This window comes from Cyprinus carpio, chromosome A17 (genome assembly GCF_018340385.1).
Source record: "Cyprinus carpio isolate SPL01 chromosome A17, ASM1834038v1, whole genome shotgun sequence".
Taxonomy (NCBI): domain Eukaryota; kingdom Metazoa; phylum Chordata; class Actinopteri; order Cypriniformes; family Cyprinidae; genus Cyprinus; species Cyprinus carpio.
Window position 1 is genome coordinate 26904579 of NC_056588.1, and position 24264 is coordinate 26928842.

The 24264-nt window shown below is 35.7% G+C and overlaps 1 protein-coding gene across 1 annotated transcript in view; it reads right to left on the minus strand.

Annotated features, from left to right (window-relative positions):
- LOC109106984 (glycine N-methyltransferase-like) overlaps positions 1 to 23855 on the minus strand; it is a 39945-nt gene extending 16090 nt beyond the window's left edge. The window contains 2 exon segments of the mRNA XM_042774584.1: positions 677 to 804; positions 23515 to 23855. Coding sequence (XP_042630518.1) covers positions 677 to 804; positions 23515 to 23720 — 334 coding nt within the window. The 5' untranslated portion in view covers positions 23721 to 23855.
- Between the last annotated feature and the right edge of the window lie 409 nt (positions 23856 to 24264).

A 24264-nucleotide genomic window follows, 5' to 3' on the forward strand; every position in this document is an offset into this window, starting at 1 on the left:
GCTCATTCAAGCCAGACGCGGCTCACTCTAGACCGCGGCTCACTCTAGGCCTCCGGCCTCTGCTCACTCAAGGCCGCAGTGTGTGAAGTTGTTCCATTGAGAAAGCGAAACTACTTTGTTTTTGCCTTCCAAAAGAAAACACAACTAAAAATCATATTTATATCACGTTTATAATGGGTTTTATGTTTTTGTCTCGTCGCTCCGGCTGGACAAGGCTTCACAATATGTTTCCAAACACAGCACACCTCGCTTTTCAGAGAGATGAGCCTTGTGAAAATCGAAGCGTTTCAGAAAGCGGGGCATAAAGGGGAAACAATAATATACAGTATGTGAAAAATAATGTGTTTTTTTAACCTTAAACCGCATAAACACATTTCATTACACCAAATACACAAAATAATGTTCTTTTTAGCAGCATCATATGACCCCTTTAAAAAATGCTTCTACAAACAGTTCATCTGCATATATGGCCTTGTTCAGGGATCTGTGCCTTTGTGCATACGGACATCTGACTGCTAAGTAGGGATTGTGTTTTTCAGCAATAAAGTGCACCCTTAATTTACAGAAAAAAGAAGGTCAGGGAAAACTCTGAAGATGGAAAAATCTCCATACAATTTATTTGTGTATCTGTATATCGCACAAAAAAAAATGGTTATCGTGACAGGCCTATACTTACCCCAGTTATCGAAGGTGGACTCTTTTCTCCTCTCCCATCTCTCTTTAAGAGCATATTTGAGCATTTTGTCACTGGCATCCACACTAACCACCTTGAATCCCTCTTCTACCAACATGATGGAATCCACCCTTAAAAAAAAAAAAAAAAAAAAAAAAAAAAATTATACATAGATTGGACACTCTTGGTGGAATTGATCAGAATTGTTGAAAAACAGAGTTTGTATAGGTTTAGGCAGGATAGACAACAGTTTCACTATATTTGCAGCAATTTCTGATAAATATTAATGCATAATGTGTACTGATTACAACGCTGACTACACTTTACAGTAGCATTTTATTCTGAGGAGTTATAAAGAGACAACATTAATGTTTTTCTTGAGTTTAAGCCTTAGTTATTCCTTACTTGGGTCACAAAACTCCTTGGTCGGACACGTTAAGTGTAACTTTGTATTAGTTGAATAATTGTACTGTATTTAAGATCAATAATACTTATTTAATATTTTGAGGATTTTTTTTTTTGGTATGATATAATATTTGTGCAATAATTCTGATCCATAAATGACCATTTAAAATAATATTTTGTTTTCTAATATGTTTATTATACTTATATTACTTACACAATTAGTATAGTATTTAAGGTTAAAATATAGAAAAAAGTTTTTTAATTCCAATGCAAAGTGGAAGATTAGAGGCATCTGGTGGCCGGAAACATAATATTCATACAGTATATAATGCCATGGTTTAGCCACTAGATGTCTAGTTTCTCAAAAGAGAATTGCCAGTCATAACTGCTTTTTTGTTTGTTTGTTTTTTCTTTCAGATTTTGCATTTGAATCAAACTCAAACACTAGATTTTACTAGAAGTTTAGATTTTGTAAAAAAAAAAATATATTTTTTTTTTGTGATTTAACATTTATTATAAAAACAGTTGTAATCAAATGAAAATTTATCACTAGACTCTTTTAGAAAAGACTGTGTTGAAGCATTTCAAGAACGCTAAATAAAGTGATTGGGTTGATATGCGTGTTTATATGTCACAAGCTTCTGATCGGATTTACTCTTTTGACATAGGCACATTGCATGAATATACAGAGTTTCATGCTGTTGTCGCATACTGTTTAAAAAATCATACTTGATATTTATCTACTTCGGGTCCTAATTAAGCGACGATCAGCACATGAACTGTTGTGCTGTGCTGCTTACTTTATAAAGCAGTAAAAGTGCCCCTTCCCGCACCTAAAACACAGTCGTCTGTGGATGATACTCCTAAACAAGGACTGGTGGGACGTTGTGCTGCTCCACTTCACAGACGTTGAGTGAAAGGGGAGTTTTATAATGACGGGACTCTCGTTTAGCTCGTTCCTTGCGTTCCTCGTTCCTCTGCTATTTTTACGTCACTGCACATGCGCAGTACTTTCCAGTTTCGTTTTTCAATCCGATCAATTGTTTACATGTCCTCTCGCTTTGATTACAAAAGGAATACACCACCCCTTACAATCTGATCGAAATCGGAATCCAATCTAGCCAATTCATTCCGATTGACATGGTTAATTGTGACTTTTTTATTCTGATTGTGCTTCTAGTCCTATTACGATCGGATTAGTAGGGTCCATGATCGATCTCTCTCTGATTTCTTCTTTTTGAAAGCCGCAAGTTTTTCGCTTGCTATTTGAGCAAATGGGAATGCAAAGAAATATATTGCACGTAGTCTCCTGTTCACCTCTATAGAAGATATCAAATGACTTCTGCTTCAGAACTTAAGCAGAAATGTGAAAAAGGTCCATTACTTTATTTTTTGGCAAATAAAGTGCTGCATGACAGAGGTTTACTGCTGAATTAAAACACAGAAGAAAAACTGTGCAATTATTTCTTATTTTATATATATATATATATTGTTGTTATATATATATAATATATATATATATATATTATATATTCTTATTATTAATATTTTGAGAAGCACATTACTGTAGTAATATATATCTCTAATGTTAAACCAAACCTTTATTTTGTCAGGTTGTCATGAAGAGTTTTGAGCTTCTTTGTGATATACGGTTGTTTTATCAAATGAAATGGTGAAGTAACTCTCAGAGCAGCTCTGGAGATTAAGTTCATGCCCTTATATTGAGACAGCAAATGCTAAAAACACCATGAATGTCACATATACTTCAGTATGTGTAGTAGAGAAACCGTGCCATTCATTCACACAGAGAAATTCAGACTTCAATAGCAGTCTTTTTGTGCTTTAAAGGGGTCATATGATGCAATTTAAAGTTTTCCTTTCTCTTTGGAGTGTTACAAGCTGTTCGTGCATAGATAAGATCCCTTAAGTTGCAAAGACTAAAGTCTCAAACCCAAAGAGATATTCTTAATAAAAGTTGAGACTTGTCCACGCCCTCCTAAAATGTCTCGGGAAGATTTGCATAACACTGCCCAAATGTTCACGCAAAGAAAGAATGCGTAACTTTAATTTTCGCTGTAATATTGTTGCTCCCACCGCCGCTACCACCATGTCGTGGAGATGCTGTGTTTCTCATTGTGAAAGCAAAACTACTTTGTCTGGTCTTCCAAAAGAGGACACAACTAGAAATCAGTGGTTAAGTTGTATTTACAACACTGTTCCAGAAAAGTTCAGCCCAAATATTCAGTTGTGTGCAGCGCAGTTTATGGAGGACTGTTTCCCGAACCTGGGAGAGTAGCCTACAATGCCAGCTGTGTACAAAGGTTGTTTCTATAAAGTGGGGCAATTACAACTTTGCAAGGACAGTCAGGCACTTCTGACTCACAGCCTGTAAGTACGTTTTCATATTTAAAGAATTTGCAACTGTTGATTCAAACGCAAGTTTTGAGCAGTGTAGAGTAGCGCTTGTTGTTTGTCGTTTCTCCGATCACAAATGCAGACATGGTTTTATGTTAACGCGGCGTGATACGCAACACAATGCATAAAAAGACAGTACAAGTCATTAAAATCCATAATAATGTCCCCACTGGATGCAACAAATGCCTTGTTTTTAATGGGTTTTATTGGTTTTGTCTCGTCACACCGGGACACGGCATCACAGTATTGTAAGGGGTGTAACATTTCCGTCACATGCTTGAGGTATTCAGCCAATCACAACGCACTAAATAGCTAGCCAATCAGAGCACACCTCACTTTTCAGAACAATGAGCTTTGTAAAAATCGATGCGTTTCAGAAAGGCGGGGCATACAGGAGCAACAATAATGTACAGTATGTGGAAAATAATGTGTTTTTTGAATCTTCAACTGCACGCATTGCATTACACCAAATACACAAAATAATGTTTTTAGCAACATCATATGACCCCTTTAATAATCACTGACACTAAACTATTGACTAATCTATACTGTAGTCTATTTAATTATATCTAATCTATTTGAAAACTACTGCTCTAAAATGCTCTAAAGCACTTAAGTAATGAATTACTTAATCACCTCTGCATTCTACTTATTATGACTTGACAACTTTCAGCACACCTACATGCAGTGATTTATTCATGTCAGTTTTTTTATTTTCCTTTTCTACTTTTAAGGGCTGTAAGGCTTACTAAATTAAAGACAACAGAATGATGTGCTTATACTGACAAGATGGAATAAAGCTAATTATATTTAATGATGTAAATATCAATTTTAATCAAACTCGCTATCCTTGGCAGTTCTACTACATTTTAAATATAGTTACATGCAAAAATGAACTTTAATGAAACAAATGCAGAAAATAGTGATTCAATTTGAAACATGCATTTAATAAATGCAGAGTGATGCGTGCATTCATGCATGCAAGTCTTTTTCTCCTATATCACACATCGAGCTTTGCAGTGTATCACTGAAAGAGTGCTGGTACTGACACTATTAATCACCATGCAATCAAAATGGACAATTCTTTTTTTTTTTTTTTTTTTTTTTTAATGTGTCCTTTTAGTCCCCTCGTAACAGCATTTCTTCTCTGACATGTATATTGATGTGAAGGCTGGGCAATAAGGTTGTCCAGTGGCCAGACGAGTTTCAACCCCTCCCTTCCAGCAACTCAACTTCTCACTCCACAACTGACTACAAACTTGCATTCAGATCTGCCTCCATTTAGTTAGCAAAACAACTTTCTTTGATTCAATCAATTCCAAATGGATGAAGGCCTGACCTATATTTCTTGTAATAGATGTTTCACTTGGATATACATCACATTAGGGATGCTCCGATCCACCTTTTTCGCCTCCGATACCTAGGGTTCTGTATTGGCCAGTACCGATCTGATACCAAAGAATTTTTTTTCCCCCCATTTAAATAAATGTAGAATTTATATATCTTTGTTTGTGGAACTGGTAATCATTCTTTCACAATCTACTAGATATAGACTACTTCATTATAAAGAAAAATAAAATAAACAATACATATAAAAAAATATAGGCCCATGTATATTCATATTCTATGACAAATATTTATCATAAACTAGGACAGGTGATACTGGATAATTCGGCAGCAAAAGTCATTCTAGAAAAATCAATGCACAATAATTTTAGAAATCCAAACATTTAGTGAAAAAAACATTATTTTGTGGGGAACAAATGAAAGTGTTGCACTAAATATGGTAAAATGTAAGCGGATAGCGCTTCATATATAAGTATATACTATAAAATTAAAATAAATTTCTTTTAAATGTATAGCATATTTTTTAATAAGGCAATAAAAACATTATGGAGGACCCAGAGTGCCGCTTAAAAATAAAATGAAGAATCAATTTATTGATTTAATAATTCAAACATAAAAATGTATATAAATAAATCACTTTTTTAAATGGACAAACTAATAGACATATTTAAAGATGTTTATTTAATTTGTGTTTTTAAATGTAGTTTAATAAAACAATAAAACAATACATTTAAAAAACTTTTTTAATGTATAAATAAATAGACAAATTTAAAACAGTTTATTGAATTCATGTTTTAAAACATGGATTAATACAACTATAAAAAAAAACATTTATTAAAAACATTAATAAATCTTTTTAAATGCACATTTTAAATTGCTTTTTAAAAATGCATTTGGCAATCGCTTTTCTCTCTCTATTTAGGGCTCAAGCCTGGAGGGCGAGAGCCCTATTGTTTTCCTTAGGATTATTTTTTATTATTATTATTATTATTATTATTATTATTATTATTTTTTTTTTTTTTTTTCCAACGTCTCGGGGGCTTTTGGGGGCCCTTAACATACTCGAAAACTCTTGAAAATTGGCACACACATTGGAACCTGCGGCCATTAGGGGCCGGGCAGAGACACATACACGGGCGTGGCACAGGGGCTCTACAGCGCCCCCTGGAATATGGAGGGCCATATATCATACATACTTGCACGTAGACGTATGAAACTCAGTACACATATAGATCTCATCAAGCCAAACAACTTTCGTACTGCATGTCATAGGCTCCGCCCAACAGGAAGTTGGCTATTTAGGGTTTAGTATTCTTATTTTTCGTCAAAGTTGTGGGGGCTTTTGGGGCCCTTAACATGCTCAAAAAACTCTTGAAAACTTGCACACACCTTAGAATCTGTGGCCATTAGGAGGCTGCAGAGGCTGAGACCCGGGCGTGACACAGGGGCTCTACGGCGCCCCCTGGAACACAGTCAGAAATGTTGATGTATAGTTCAAACATACTTGCACGTATTCATATGAAACTCAGTACACATATAGATCTCATTGTGCCGAACAACTTTCGTATTGCATGTCATAAGCTCCGCCCAACAGGAAGCCAGCTATTTAGAGCTATGTAAAAAGTGCATGCTCTGGAATTTGATATACTTGTCATAGGTTTTTTTTACCCGATTGCCACCAAACTTGGTCAACATGATCTCAAGACATCGGGGATGCAAAATTGCCAGGGGATTTTTGATATCTCGAATGGTTTGCTCGTGGCGAGGCGTTGAAATTATGGCGAGAAATGAGAAACAGGAAGTGTCTAATAACATCCACATACATTTCCTGATTTTAATTAAACTTCATCAATTTGTTCGTTGTATGATGCCGATCGCATATATGTGACTATTTGGAGTCAAAATTATAGCGCCACCAACTGGCAGCAGGAAGTGTGTCATTTTCAAAATGCTTTGAATTCAGCATCTTATTTTTACTCAATTTGCTTCAAACTTCATCAGAATAAATGACAAAACACGGCCCATGTAAAAATGTTGAGGGGATATTGATATCTAATATAGTGTTGCCATGGCAACATATCAAACTGGAATATTTTTCTGTATAATATATTCTGATTTTGAGGCAGATAACATGCTTAGAATTTCATGAAACTCAGAACACATATCAGTATTAATGATAGCTAGACACTGGCAAAAGGTCATAAAAGGGCGTGGAGGAGGCACTCTATAGCGCCACCTTTTGTCAAAAGTGGGGGGCTTAGTTTTAGCTATAGACACCAAACTCGGTACATATATTGTTCTTATTAAGACGGACAACTTTCTAATTTACAGTCATTAGCTACGACCAACAGGAAGTCGGCTATTTTGATTTGAATATGGATTTTTGGCTCTGTGTGAGGAATGAATGTGTGCTGAGACTTTCATTGTCTGAGAGAAAATGCGCCTCTACAGGAGCAATTCCCGCGACTGAGAGGGAGGAGTCTCGCTTAGTTTCACTTTTAAATCGGTTAAAAATACAACTAAATAAATCAATTTAATTCACACTGACAAGCTAAACCAACATATCTTATTATTAGCGGGTCAGGGCTTATTAATAATTGATGTATGGCCAGAGAACAGACAGATAGACGAGAGATAAATCACCGCTCCGAACAGCGCGTGCAGTCTCAACGAGCTCACAACAAACGAGTTTATTCTTGTTTAAGACCTTTTAAAAATAAAATATTTACGGCGATTCCACACAATCCGCCAATTAGAACACACCAAGAGCTAAATTCAGATGTTTGTGAGTGTTAAAATGAAATATTTGCTGCAGCCTGTGTGACAGCGCGAGACTTCTGAACACTTGAAGGGAAAAAAAAGTCTACATACAGAAACTACAGCCTTTTACATTAAAACACAGCGGCGAATTAACACAAAACAATTAGAAGAACATATTATAGAGATGAAAATGAGTGTTTATGAGTGCTTGTGAGATTTTCTTTGTCTAAGGGCTGAACATCACATCGATTGCTCTGCGCTCCAGAACACGGTGATGGTTTTTCGGCGAGAACGGACAAATAAATACACATTTAATACACACTGACAAGCTGAACCAACATATGTTATTATTACCGGCTCAGATCTCATTAATAATTGATGTCTGGCCGGAGATCAGTGAGAAAGACCAGAAAGAAATCACCGCTGCATCAGCGCGTGCAGTCTCACGAGCTCACAATAAAAGCATTTTTATAGTTTTAAGAGCTTTTTAAAATAAAATACTACCGCGAATGCACACAATCCACCCATAAGAACACAACAAGAGCTAAATTCAGGTATTTGTGAGCTGTTTGATTGTGAAAATTTAAAGACTATTTGACAGCGCGAGACTGTCTAAGGGCAGAATAACATCGATCTCTCGAAATCCAGAGGACGCTGATTCTGGCAAGAACGAACAAATCAAGAACAAGGTTATTTCAAAATACATAATAGCTTGGCGAATATAAACGAAAACAGTCACGTGAACATAAACAGTTGAGAAATAAATCTGAAGTGTATCATGGTACTGGATTTGAATATTAAAGTGACTGCATTTACCAGCTGCTTTCTGTCTTTAATTTTAATCTATAAAAACAGGAAATTCGCATCGTCTTGGCTGCTTTTTTTGTATGTATTCATGTATTTATTATTATTATTTTTTTTTTTTTTTTGCTCTAACAAGAATTAATCTATATGATTAAATTACATTTCTGCATCTAAACACCTATAAACCTAAAACATGCTCTATTAAACTATTGTTAGCAATTTCTTTATCATCCAGTTTAACTGGTGTACACACTTTTATTTTCATAATAAATTTGTTTTTTGTTTTTTTAGATAATAGACAGTTACAGTGGTCTATAATAAATATTAACAGGTTTTGTTCAAGCTGCTTAAAATGTTTGAAGTAGGCTCATTTTTTTAAATGTAAATCCTAAAAAAAAAAAAAAAAAAAAAAACAAACAAACAAAAAAAAATAAAACTGGGAAACAGCCAGCTTTACGAAAAGGTGCTTAACCTATAGAAAAATAAAACTATGAATTAAATTAGTGTTTAATTTTTAGTAATGACCATTTTTGTTGTCATAAAAACCTTCTTCTTTACAATACAGAATAACGATTGTCAATAGTAAATATTATGAAAACAATAACTGTTGTATTTTTCATCATTATATAGTTTATGTATTATAATTGTAAAAACAAAACAAATTTAGCAACTCACTTAGTAATCATTCAACACCGCTTAAAAATGTAAGTTGAAAATTAAACTCATGATTAAGCATGAAATAAGATACAGAATCAGTAAATTCGATTTTAATGTGGGTATATTATCAGTAAACTAATCATTAAATATTTATAATCAATCAAAAAATATTGGCCCCTTTCATAATGTTGTTCAAAAATGAAGGGCACAATGCTAATGTTGTCCACTCGATGGCGCCACAGGACAGCAAATACTTCAAGATCTGTTCAAAGACTTGAAAATGTTTCATTTATGTAAATAAATCAAAAATGCATATACATTCATTCTTTTTTCATAAACTTTAATAAAGCCCAATATAGTAATTATGCAAAAACTATCATCTACGAAATACCATTACGTTTTATCTTATTTTAATAGTATTGACAACATATTTCTCAAGTTATCACGCATTACTGAAAAAGTGAAGAAGGGACACTATATTTGTTATCTATTTTCATGTTGTGCGTATAATAATTTACTTGAAAAGAGACACGTCCATTGTTTAACCTGCATCATCTACACAAACCAATGTGCTTGGAACCCTAATAATCACCTTGACTTAAACCACATTGTTTCAGTTACCTTCTGTGTCTTTGGCCACAACGCTTCAGTGACAGGAATGTGAAATAGCAAACAGGGGAACAAATAAAAGGCATGACTTTATTTGCATCCAGCTAGCCAACTCTATTACAGGTGTTCCACAGCCAAGACTCTTATTAGAATAGAAAATAGCAAGGGTTCGAATAAATAGTTTATTAATCATTTAATTTCACTTTCTTAATGAATATTATTCTGTGTATGTGATTTCAAAGTCTTGATGCTTCGTATTAACCCGTTAATTGCCGTATCCCTTAAAACCTGAGTGCCAGAGGATTACTGTAAATGCATGTGCCTGCTGGGCACAGTTTACCTGATGCCACCGGGGTGGCGTTTGCGCTGATGGCTTGAGCCCACCATCGCTGCTTGCAGCTATATTTACCAATTGCTTTTCTTTGTCCTTTTGCCAAATGCTTTTCTTTATCCATTTGTCAATCGAGTCAAAAAGTCCCATTGGACAGTACACACGTGGGAGCAACCAATCAACTTTCGCCTCAATTTGAAGTGCCAACCCCTCTCTCGCTTGTAAATGTATGGCATTTTACGAACAAATTCGTTGATGCGCTAAACGAAAACCGTTTTGTATATCAACACGAAATCCATAACTTTTTGTCAGCTTGGTCTGAAGATGATCCACGTCAAATTTGGTGAAAATCGGACTAACGATCTAGGAGGAGTTCGAAAAAGTAGGTTTTCAACATTAATCAAAATGGCGGACAGGAAGCATGGCCAATTTTGGCATAATTGGTATCAATGTTCTCGGCATGACCCAAAGAATATAGAGAGACCACTTTCATTTCAATAGTCTAATTTATTCAAAAGTTATTAGCATTTTTATATATTTCATCATAACTTTAGACCACAAGGTGGCGCTGCCCCCAAACTTTTTGAGTAGCATCAGGGCATGGAGCCGAAGATTTTTGTAATTATTTTTGTAACGATACGATAATGCATTCAAAAAATAAAGCATTTTAGAACATAATTCAAAATGGCTGACACCTAAAATGGCTGACACGGGAAAATTGGATATTATTCGACTCGACATGACCCTCCGAATATATAGAGACCAGTTTTGTGATTTTTGGCCAAACCATTCAGAAGTTATAATATTAATTCTTCATATCTCCTGACCACTAGGTGGCGCTGCGTCTAAACACTGCAGGTAGTCTCAGGTCATGCTTGTTATAACATACCCCAAGTCTGGTCTCAATACGCCAATCAGACTAACCATCTAGTACGAGTTCGAAAATAGCGAAAAAACAAAACCTTGCGATTTTCGAATTTTGGGGTCCATTCGACTCGGCATGAGCCAAGGATTCAGAGGAAAAAAATTTTTCCTTCTGTGCCTTAAGGATCAAAAGTTATTAGAATAAAGATATTGACATTTTGGAAAAGTGGTGGCGCTAAAGAGTTGGATTTAGAGACTCCAAATTTGCTATGGTTAATGTTGACACTGTCCTCTATCAGTGTGCCAAATTTCACAACTCCACAGAAATCCATCCTAAGAAACGCAATAAAAATAAGAAGAAAAAAAAAAAAAAGAAAAAAAAAAGAAAAAGATTAACAAGAACAAGAAGAGGAAGAAGAAGAAGAACGCCAACGATTTCAATAGGTGCCTACACACCTTCGGTGCTTGGCCCCTAATAATAATACAAGCTTCACAGTTTGCCAGTGTGTTATATTTAAATGTTCTATTTAAATGTTAAAAGTCATTTTATTTCCCCCTTCTCTACAAAAACCACACTTTACAGTTTCAAGTTTACTTTTCAAGTTTCTTAGCCTGAAATGAAAGTAAATGCTGCTAGGAAAAATTCAGTTCAGTTTGTCTCATGGAATTGTAAGGGACTTAATGGGGCTATTAAACGGGGTAATGTATAATCTCATCTTGGAAGACTGGGGGATGATATCGTGTTTTTACAGGAAACGCATATAAGGAACCAAGACCATGGCCGATTAAGAGGAAAGTGGGTGGGACAAATCTTTCATTCAAATTTTAGTTTTAAGTCTAGAGGTACAGCAATACTCATAAAGAAAAATGTACAATTTACTGCAACAAAAGTTATTTCTGACTCCAATGGGCGTTATGTTATAGTAGCAGGAAAACTCTATAATACATTAATATTGTTAGTTAATATATATGCCCCTAATATAGATGATGAACAATTTATATCATCTGTTTTAAAAAGTCATTTTATTTATCCACTGTTTTATTATTTAGAAAAAATTTTATCCAGAACCAGGACAACTAGATGAGCCCCAGAGACAGATCCCCAGTAAAGACCTTACCTCAGACGGCCACCAGGACAAGACCACAGGAACCAGTTGAGTCCTCTGCACAATGTGACTTTGCTGCAGCCTGGAACTGAACTGTTGGTTTCGTCTGGCCAGAGGAGAACTGGCCCCCCGACTGAGCCTGGTTTCTCCCAAGGTTTTTTCTCCATTCTGTCACCGATGGAGTTTTGGTTCTTTGCTGCTGTCACCTCTGGCTTGCTTAGTTGGGGACACTTCATTTCCAGCAATATCATCGACTTGATTGCACAGATACTATTTAAACTGAACTGAGCTAGATGATGACATCACTGAATTCAATGAATGTCTTTAACTGAAATGAGTTTAATATTGTCATTTTGCAATATTTACACACTATTTTCCTAATTAATGCTGTACAGTTGCTTTGACACAATCTGTATTGTTAAAAGCGCTATATAAATAAAGGTGACTTGACTTGACCTGACTTTAAAACACATCGGATGGTTTAACCCGGTTGGTGGAATTGTCATTCGGTCCTTTACCCATCAAGCTCTGTGATAGCACTTCAAAGCTTTCTCCGGTTTAATTTACTGCTATAAATACACAAAGGCAGTTTTGAAATAATTTTCTTCATGTCAATATAAAATGGCTGCATACTGTTAAAACTGACTGTGGTAGTGATATCTTTAGGACTGTCGACTGTATAGAACAGTGTCAAGCGAAAGCAAATATCCAGCGAACTAAAACCTTACTAACTTTATACCACACTAGTTCACCACTACATAAGAGCAGGGGCACAACTGCACCTTTACCAAGGGGTATGCAAGATCAGTGTCGGCACCCCCTGAATTCTAGTAGCCCCTAACACTAATTCCCACAGAAAACTTTCTGCAAGTCAATGACCAAAAGCCCATTACTAGCTTGTACATGGAAGGATAAAAATTCATCAGGAGTGAAAAAAGTGACAAAGGTTTGAGCCCCTTTTAATCCAGAATGCGGCAGCAAGATTAATTTTTAACGAGCCGAAAAGAACACATCACACCTCTGTTTATCAGTTTGCACTGGCTTACAGTAGCTGCTCGCATAAAATTCTAAGTATTGATGTTTGCCTACAAAACCACCACTGGCTCTGCACCCCTTTACCTAAATTCATTATCAGAGTTACATGCCTCTAGAAGCTTGCATTCTGCAAGTGAACGACGCTTTATTGTTCATCCCAAAGAGGCACAGAATCACTTTCACAGACTTTTACATTAACTGATTCCTCCATGGTCCGTGTACGTATTGATAGTTAGTTTTTCCATTTGAAATGAAATAAGCAGAATTGGTCAACCAAATATGAGCCTGTGACTTATCAATATATCGTCTTTCTTCTGTACAACAGCTGTGGCCTAATGGTTAGAGAGTTGGACTTGTAACTAGAAGGTTGCAGGTTTGAGTCTCAGTGCTGAAAGGAGTTGTAGGTGGGAGGGAGTGAATGAACAGTGCTCTCTTCCACCCTCAATACCCATGGCTGAAGTGCCCTTGAGCAAGGCACTGAACCACCAGTTGCTCCCTGGGCACTGGATATATAGCCGCCCACTGCTCCGGGTGTGTGTTCATGGTGTGTTCACTTCTCACTGCTGTGTGTGTGCACTTGGATGGGTTAAATGCAGAGCACCAATTCCGAGTATGGGTTACCATACTTGGCAAAATGTCACAACTTCCACTTCCACTTCCTAATGCATTTCACAAAAATATTTATTTTAGAAATAGCCTATTAATCAGCACCCAGGGTGTTTTTAGCTGTGCATTGTTAATGGTGAAGCTGCGCTACCCATAGAGGAGCAGATGAGAAGCAGAGATAAAAAAAAAAAATTAAATTAAAAAAATTAAAAGGTTAGCCTGTGGTAAATTTCATTAATTATTTAGTCACTGAAGTCTGTTTTTAAGCTGTCATTGTGTTTTTAAAATGTAAGTGCACCTACATCTGTAGACACCTAAGCGCATGACATCGTTTTGTAGGCTACTGCTCAGGTGAGGCTAACATAAGCGAAAAAAACGAGACTAATAATACACTCGGCGAGATAAAACATCTTATGCTACTGATTCTTTTGACGGGTATAATTTTCTCTTTCTCGGTCTTTCTACTATGTAGGCGACCCACTCCATGTCGGAGCTTTATCTTACCTGAATAAATTGGAAACGTGCACTCTTCATTTGCTCTTTATTACAATTTTTTTTTTACATTTTATACATTTACATTTAATCATTTAGCAGAGCAATTTAACCAGTGAGTGCTGTGACAAGTCTTGATCATTATAAGTCTATTTTGACGATTACTGCTGAGTCAACAGGCTCATGGCATCAAAACTATCCAAAATGTCAAAAATGAATCAACATGATCATGCACGACATTCCTTGAAGTATACAGTAAGCTGTCACACAAAATAATTCGCAAAATCACCACCAGGTGGTGCAAAGGGACAGGTGACACACCATGACCGCGATAACCTCCCCATGCGAGAAGTACCCGGCTGCAGCCTGCAGATGGAGGCGGGGCTGCACCTGGGGCGGGGTTGCACGTGCAGCCCCGCCCCATACCAACTCTGATTGGTTTGATCGTCTTTCATAGACATACATGATAGGAAATGTTGGTGTAGGACAGAGTAAGTTGATAAAAAAGCTAAAAATGCTGTGCAGTTTTATAAAGCCTTCATTATAATGCACAGAAGAAAAAAAAAAAAACATTAGTCTGTAACTCTCCATGTCTGTGAAATTATTGTTTTGTTAAATTAAGCTGATTTCTAGGCTAACAGACGGACAACCAACTACATTTAGTAAATTAATTGGGTTGACTATCCACAGTGGGAGGATCAGGCCTTTAGATAGAAAAATTAATTATGAATTAAATAATTTTTGAAAATTTTATTATTTCATATCATCAGAGTATGAGAAAGGAAATGAAAAAGATGTATCAGTATTGTTTTAATTTATATAACATGACATATTGTTACATATAATAACCTCTAATTCACATTACAAATTACACTCCAATAAATTTCATGAAAACAATCTCAATTTCCACTAAACTTCAATAAAATATACTACACCTCAATATTTTAACCCCTTTATTTCAGGAAAATATGCTGCTCCTCATTATTTTAAAGTGAAGAAATCGAGAAACTTTTATTTCTACCGGTCGTGATGATTCTGAAAGGACATACCTGTAATCTGTTGCTATAGTAACGAACACAATTTCATGATCATCATGCTCTTATTTTAGTGCAGTTGTGTCACAGCCATTGCACATCCAAGTTTCAAATTTCAATATTTTATTCAGAATACAACATAGATGACATTAAATGTTTAAACTGTATATCATTTTAAGGTAAAAAAAAAAAGTTGATTTTAAATTTCATGGCATCAACACATCTCAAAAAAGTTGGGACAAGGCCACGTTTACCACTGTGTGGCATCCCCTCTTCTTTTTATAACAGTCTGCAAATGTCTGGGGACTGAGGAGACAAGTTGCTCAAGTTTAGGAATAGGAATGTTGTCCCATTCTTGTCTAATACAGGCTTCTAGTTGCTCAACTGTCTTAGGTCTTCTTTGTAGCATCTTCCTCTTTATGATGAGCCAAATGTTTTCTATGGGTGAAAGATCTGGACTGCAGGCTGGCCATTTCAGTACCCGGATCCTTCTTCTACGCAGCCATGATGTTGTAATTGTTGCAGTATGTGGTCTGGCATTGTCATGTTGGAAAAATGCAAGGTCTTCCCTGAAAGAGACGACGTCTGGATGGGAGCATATGTTGTTCTAGAACTTGGATATACCTTTCAGCATTGATGGTGCCTTTCCAGATGTGTAAGCTGCCCATGCCACATGCACTCATGCAACCCCATACCATCAGAGATGCAGGCTTCTGAACTGAGCACTGATAACAACTTGGGTTGTCCTTGTCCTCTTTAGTCCGGATGACATGGCGTCCATTTTAAATGAGCATTTAACTTTTCCGGCCTCTTATTGCTACCTGTCCCAACTTTTTTAGAATGTGTAACTCTCATGAAATCCAAAATGAGCCAATATTTGGCATGACATTTCAAAATGTCTCACTTTCAACATTTGATATGTTATCTATATTCTATTGTGAATAAAATATACGTTTATGAGATTTGTAAATTATTCCATTCCTTTTTTACTCACAATTTGTACAGTGTCCCAGCTTTTTTTGGAATCGGGTTTGTAAGTTTAACGTGGCTTAATGCATTAAAACGGTGTTTTTAAAAGACTAAACTCAGTAAACACATTATTAATAAAGTATTATATTCACAGACAAGCAGATGAGTCCAGAATAAGAACGCAATGCGTTTAATCACGCGTTAAGCGTTTTCCTCCCATAGAAAACCATTAGACTAAAAGGAAAATGCCTAACATGGCGTAATGCATTAAAACGTGTTTTAAAAAGCTGACCTAACTCAGTAAACATTTTTAATAAAGCATTCTATTTACAGACAAGCAGGTTATGGGAAGAAAATGCTTAACGCCTAGTTAATCGCGTTGCGTTCGTATTATGGGCTCATATCTGCTTGTCTGTGAATATAATGCTTTATTAATAATTTGTTTACTGAGTTTGGTCTTTTTAAAACACCGTTTTATTGCATAAGTCCACGTACTTTCACGTTAAATGCTTTTGAATGTCCCAATGATTAATTTGTGAATTTGACATGGTCCAGATTAAACTTGCAGTAAACGTCTCTTGATTCAATTATAGTGAGTCAAGTTAACAATAAACAACTGCATTATAGTAAAGGCTTTGTAAAACTGCACAGCATTTTTAGCTTTTTAATCAACAACATCCTCTGTCCTACACCAACTACGCACACATTTCTTATCATGTATGTCTATAAAAGACGATCAAACCAATCAGATTAGGTATGGGGCGGGGCTGCACGTGCAACCCCGCCCCGCCTCGATCTGCAGGCTGCAGCCGGGTGTACTTGCCCCATGCTGGGTTTTGTCGAAAGGCAGCCAGAGCAGAGCCCTTAGATTAATTAGAGACTCTCTCAACGGCTTTGAGCCAGAGATAGCCTATTGTCAAAACCATCAATTATTGGCAATATTAAGAGGTTTGGAATTTCCAATCTGTTACATTCTTATTTTTATTAGGTCTTTTATTTTTATTATTAAATTACTTTTATTATTAAATTAATATTACAAGTCTATTTGCCCAGCAATATTTTCATATTTTCACTGTTATTCATGGCCATTTACTGCAAGACTGACGCGCTGCAAGGATAAAAAATGCTAATGCTATTTAAGCTACTCCTCAGTGAAAATGTTTTGTTTGTTTGTTTGTTTTTAAGTCTTTTAAAACAGGTATATAAGGCTGTACAATAAATTATAGGCTTATAATTAAAATGAACTGCATTCATCGATAAAAAAATAAAATAATTAAGAGCAACTTTCATGCACCAACATTCAAAAACAACCTGTTTAACACAAAATATGTTTCTTTTTATTTTTTCTAAATGCACGGGCAACCAGAGAAATATTAAGGGAATAAATTAAATACGTTATAAAGGCCTCTGAGACAATATGCGCTGTTAATGCAGCTTTAGAAGCTCTGACATTTTTTAATTTCACTTTCTGCATGATTTGATTGAGGTTAAGGCATTCGCCAACATAACTTTTGCTGCCTATATGCCCCTGAAATGGTGAGTAAAGTTTTGGAGCAGCACCTGGGTTTTGGAGATGTCTTAGGCCTAGACTATTCTTTTGCTCCTTTGCCTATATATAGCCTATATATACACAGTTGAAATCAAAAGTTTACATACACCTTGCAGAATTTGCAAAATGTTAATTATTTTAACAAAATAAAAGATAATACAAAATGCATCATTTATTTTTATTTATTTAGTACTGACCTGAATAAGATATTTAACATGAAAGACAATTACATGTAGTCCATAAGAGAAAATAATAGAATTTATAAAAATGACCCTGTTCCAAAGTTTACATTCACTTGATTCTTATTACTGTGCTCTTAACTGAATAATCCACAGCTGTTTTTTCTTTTGTTTTGTTTAGTGATAGTTGTTGATGAGTCAGTCCCTTGTTTGTCCTGAACAGTTAAACTGCCCGCTGTAACGCTGTTCTTCAGAAAAATCACTGATTCTTCAGTCAACAGGAGTACCTCAGCAATTGTTTTAATGTATTCCTGATTTCCCTCTCCTTATTTACTGAATTTACAATGCATGTATTTGTTTGCATAACAATTTGATGCTGCTTCCATGCAAACACCACATCTAGGCTAATGTACAAATATATATATAAAATGTGCGAAATGGATAACACTGGTGTTGTCATAAGTTAATTATGTGGGAAAATTTCCTCCCCAGTACAATGCTGGCTACATGTTTCAGGTTTACTGTTGAGTGATTGTTAAAGGCTTCTTAATATAGCTACTATCAGAGTCAGAATTATGTGTTAGGCCAAAGACTAGGGACTTTAGTTAGGCCAAGATTACAACTGTCATTATTTGGTGACCTGGTGTAATTATATAATACAGCATAAAAATCAAACACTTTTTTGCTTAAACATTATTTACAAGTTGGTGTAACCAGATTGAGTAAATAAATACAGACTACTAAAACAAATAATTATTAAGACATTATAGACAATAACTAATAAACAGATAAATTTTTAATGGTTTTTTTATGCCTTTATTCATACAGGACATATGAGTCCCTCAGTGAAAAGATGGATCTCAAAATCATACAGTCACTGTTGAAAAGGGTTTAAATACACAAAAATGCTTAAAAACCACAGAATTTGTGGGAGCTGAAGGATTTTAACAGTTAAACTCCTGAGCAGTTTAACTGTTCAGGACAATCAAGGGACTCATGAACAACTATCACTAAACAAAAAAACACAGCTGTAGTTTATTCAGGTAAGAACACAGTAATAAGAATCAAGTGAATGTAAACTTTGGAACAGGGTCATTTTTATAAATTAAACTATTTTCTCTTATGGACTATATGTTAATGTCTTTTATATATTTTTTTTAATATTTCTGAAATAAATATTTCTGTGAAACGCATTAGGTTGCATAGAAGAAAGACGACATATTGATACAGCAGCAGAGGGCTATTATTTTGGTGAACGAACTGAGGATGACGTCACAGGCTCATATTTGGTTGACCAATCGGCAGACAGGGGCGTGTCATGATCGCCCACAAGGAGAAAATGAATTTTGAGTGGTTTATCAATCGTTTTTCTGAAAAAAAAAAAAAAAAACGGTTCATATTTGGTTGACCAATTCTGCTTATTTCATTTCAAATGGAAAAACAAACTATCAAAACGTACACGGACCCTCCATGACCTGCTTAACTCCATCCGAGTCCTTAGCCATCTTCAAGATGTATGAACATATGAAGTATGAAGCAGCAAGAGTTTTCAACTCTTTGGATCTACTGAAATCACACAGATGGACTTTGAATTCAGAACGGCAATTTTCAGTGAAAGGTGGCCAGTTTGTATCCTTGTTCACAATATTCTCAGTTTCTCTCAAATGCAAATCTAATGCCCATTTTTTTTTTTCCTCGATCAGTAGAGATACTCAGAAATAAACTGATATTAATTACTTTGTCCTCTTAGGCTGTGGAGGTGCCAGGATGTCTTCATAGGGGAGGCCAGGAACCAGTCTGGGGTGGCACAGAAATCTTCATTATTTCTATATAGAAATGGATTTGACTATAAAGTACTTGACAGTTTTAGGACCTAAAAAACAACTGAATACAGTTAATTTGTACTTAATTGTAATTGAGATTTGAGAGACATTGAGAGACATTTGAGAGTGAATGACAAATGTTGTTATTTTTGTATTACCTAGGCTCCAGGTGTTTTAATAAAAGGGCTCACTATAGCTTTATTGCTCAGTCAGCTTGGTTCTGGGTCTTAACACCCCCAAAATCTTGTTCTCCATCATTGCATATAGGCCTACTCATTTATGAGACATGCAGATAACTATAGTCAGCCTTCACTGCATTTTATATAATCAATGAACTCTGAACAAGTTATCAGTCAATGTTTAACATTCTGTTAGCTGTCAAAATGTTTTCTTTACAGCACCTTTGTCATATCTAAATTGAGCTCTGTACATAGGAAAATAATGTAAGAATTTAAAGTTATTTTGTGCATTTAATTGGTTTCATTTTCTTTTCCGTACTTAAATTAGCGCATATTTTGTAGTAAAACTGCACTTTGCTCACATTTGGCCTACTTGTTCATTAAATTATAAATAAAAACATATCATCTTGCGCCCTATGTGATCTTGAATTGTAGAATATTTCAGTAGACGTGTGTGTGTGTGTGTGTGTGTGTGTACACATACACAACAATTTCAGCTTTCCCTTATGTAGTGGTGAAATAGTGCAGGTTTTAGGTTGCCGGACATTCGCTTTCGCTTTCTATACAGTCGACAGTCCTAAATATATCACTACCACAATCAGTTTTAACAGTACGCAACCACTTTATATCGACATTATTTTTTTTTTAAACCGCCTTTGTGTATTTGTAGCAGTAAATTTAAAACGGAGAAAGCTTTGAAGCGCTATCACAGCGCCTTGATGGGTAAGGGACCAAATAACAATTCCACCAACTGGGTTATAACGTCCAATGTGTTTTAATAAAATGACTTTTAACATTTAAATATAACACATTGCTAAACTGTAAAGCTTGTATTATTCTTGTTTTTACTATAGCTCCGCAGTGCAAACATTAATTTGAATAATTTATTGAACTTCGTTTTTTACTGTGTGGTACATTTGCAGACAGTCCCTAAAGCAGCCTAGACGATTATGCCGCGAATATCAATAATATCAAACATAAACTGACTATTAACAAACTTCATGATAAATGCATACAAATGACAGTCCCGTGGAACATAATGTTATTTTGTTTAAATGTATTTTTTAATATATAAAAAGTATTACATCAAATTATGTAAATGGCCAGCGAAGAAAGTCCATGCTGCTGGAGATGCAGTCGAAAGTGCCGCTACGAGATGCCAATGCCGCTTTTTGCGCCAGCCCCGATAACCGAGAGGAGAATTTCTTTCGCAGAAATCAGCTAAATCTAACAAATCATCCACAATCCCTCTCCAAACCTGTTTTTATAAGTCTATGCTCCAAACACATTCAGATCCCCCTGACATTTTGGGTCGCATGAATCAGTCTTCATACTCCCTCTTTAATGACGTACTGTATAGCTTTTCTCACTGTCCAATGACAGTGCGTGTTACATTTACAAGCGAGAGAGGGGTTGGCTCTTCAAATCGAGGCGAAAGTTGATTGTTTGCGTCCACGTGTTTACTGTCCAATGGCATTTTTAACTTGATTGACAAATGGATAAAGAAAGGCATTTGGCAAAAGGACAAAGAAAAGCAATTGGCAAATAGAGAGAGAAAAGCGATTGCCAAATGCATTTTTAAAAAGCAATTTTAAATGTGCATTTAAAAAGATTTGTTAATGTACTTTTTATTGTTTTATTAATCCACATTTTAAAACATTAATTCAATAAACAGTTTTAAATGTGTCTATTTATTTATAATTTAAAAAATATATTTTTTTAATTTATTGTTTTATTAAGCTACATTTAAAAAAAAACAAATTAAATAAACATCTATAAATATCTCTATTAATTTGCCCATTTAAAAGTGATTTATTTATATACATTTTTATGTTTGAATTATTAAATCAATAAATTTTACATTTACATTTATGCATTTAGCAGACGCTTTTATCCAAAGCGACTTACAGTGCATTCAGGCTATACATTTTTTCACCTAATGTGTGTTCCCCTGGGAATCGAACCCAAAACCTCTTGCGCTGCTAACACAATGCTCTACTACTGAGCCACAATTTCAATAAAATTAAATTGATTCTCCATTTTATTTTTAAGCGGCATTCTGGGTTCTCCATTCATCATATGATAGATACGATAGGACACAACAAATACAGTGCAGCACAAAGCGCTTACAATGTGCGCATCCGGTGTGTAAAATGATGCGCTTGAAGCAATACGGCGTCAGGCTGTGACTCCGTGTTGCTTCAAGCGCATCATTCTGCACACCGGATGCGGAAATTGTAAGCAATTCGTGCTGCACTGTATTTGTGACTCACAGGACGCAGCGCTTTGCATTGAATTTATGCGTAGCGTATTATATCTGTGCAACTGTTATTGAGCCTTTCTTTTAAAAGGTTTAAATTTTAGATACTGTGCACATTAAAAAAATGTATAGTCTCTTCTATGCCCATGTTTTGCTCTCACAGACACCCAGTAGCAAGTAACAAAACAACAAAGTCCTTTTTGCAAAATCATAGACATTTTTACAATTTTATTTACAAATCAAGTATAATAATGGGAACACAGAATGATCTTGGAGAGAGCTTTACTGAGCTGACTGTCGTAACTGAATGTGACGAGGTTTTAAAGGATGAACGAATGACTGACAGCCACAGTGGAGAAAAGAGTTTGTGTGAACTTTAATGTAAGGACTTAAATATTCATATGCAGCTCACATTAAGCTACCGTATGGCTTAAGAAGTAACACAGAATAAATCGCACAATCAAAAAAATATCGGATTTGGATTGGCCATCTCTGACCGATACCCGATCCGAGAAAAATGGCAGTATCGGAGCCAATACCCGATATGAACATCGGACTGGCACATCCCTACATCACATTATAGAAAAGTCAGTCACAATTTACATTTCATGCTGACTTTAAACACATGATTTGCAGTTTAAATTGATATGCTGTTAAATATCTGCTACAGACATGCCTGTGTGGAGAATACAAATGTCTGGGCTGGAGTTCATCTAAATGGAAAACAGGTCTTGCAGGTTATGCTGAGTTAACAATTGAAGACACTCCCCAAAATGCAGCTACCACACAGCACTGCCCAGCAGCAGCAGCAGCAGATATTATTAGAAGTTAGTGTGTGCATGTTTCATTGGCAGGGAGTAAATTTTCAAGCGTTCATATACTGTACAAAAAGTGTAACTGTCTGTAACTTACTCACCACCAGTAAATGTTTATATATATATATATATATATATATATATATATATATATATTATTTTTTTGCACAGGTATGACTTGTTACCTCTTTATTCTGTACCAACAAAATATATTTTAACAAGCATTTTTTTCTTGGTGTCACAGGTTTTTGGCAGTGAAATACAAATGCTTGTGTTTTGTGTATATCTATTTATCCACACACACACACACACACACACACACCCTACCACACACACACACACACACACACTTACCTACCTACCTGCCAGTGTCAAATAACACATGCAGACATGACTCTTGCTGCAACACACCCTTTGTGTTATTCAGCCAAAATGCCTTCAGCTTCAATGCCCAACCACTTAACCCAGATTTCTGAGAGGGGCAGTTGAGTAAACCACAAAGCAACCAGTCTGGACTAAACTTAAGGCTAAATACTATCTGCAGCTATAACGTTTGAATTTGAGAAGTTATTATTAGCATTGTTATTTAATTTAGGTCATACCCTGTGCCGCAGGCTACATCCAGCACCTTCTGAACCCCATGCTTTCTGAGCAGGGACAGCACCCAGCTCTTGTACTCCTCTGTCCTGCTCCGAGTGTCTCCGATATACAGCTGCCACACTTTCGCTGCTTTACCATCGGCATACTGATCAGGAAGACCAACTACACCTACGCCGAGAGAGCGTGTACGGTAAACACTGTCCACCATACTCGATTATCACACCACGTGAACGGTTAATCTCCTGTCTTCTCTTGTTTGAGTTTCTTTTTCAGGCTTACAGCGTCGATGTTGACATTTATATCGCGTCTGTGTTGAAACAGGAACTTCTGACCAATCTGAGGCGCGAATACACTCACGCCTACATTTCCATTAACCGAGACTTGTGATGACGTGTTCAGGCTGATACACATCCGACCTGTGTTTCGTCAGATTTTAAAAAAGGTTAAATAGTAAAATGTTAGGAATATTGTGACTGATATGATAATGTTGGACATATGTCGAAACGTGGTCATTAGGACCTAAAATATTTTAAACTTTGCTTCTGAATTTCAAAGTCTTGTTGTTTGTTGTTGTTGTTTTTCCTCTTGTTTTTCTTATTATTGGGTTATCGGCATTATTGGGTTTTAAAGACTGATTAGAAAATGAATGCCATATGTAATTTTTTTAACGATATAGCATACTGAATGAACATAATGCAATGATTGTCAGTGAAAAAAAAAATGTAACAAATATCCACATATCTTGAGCACTA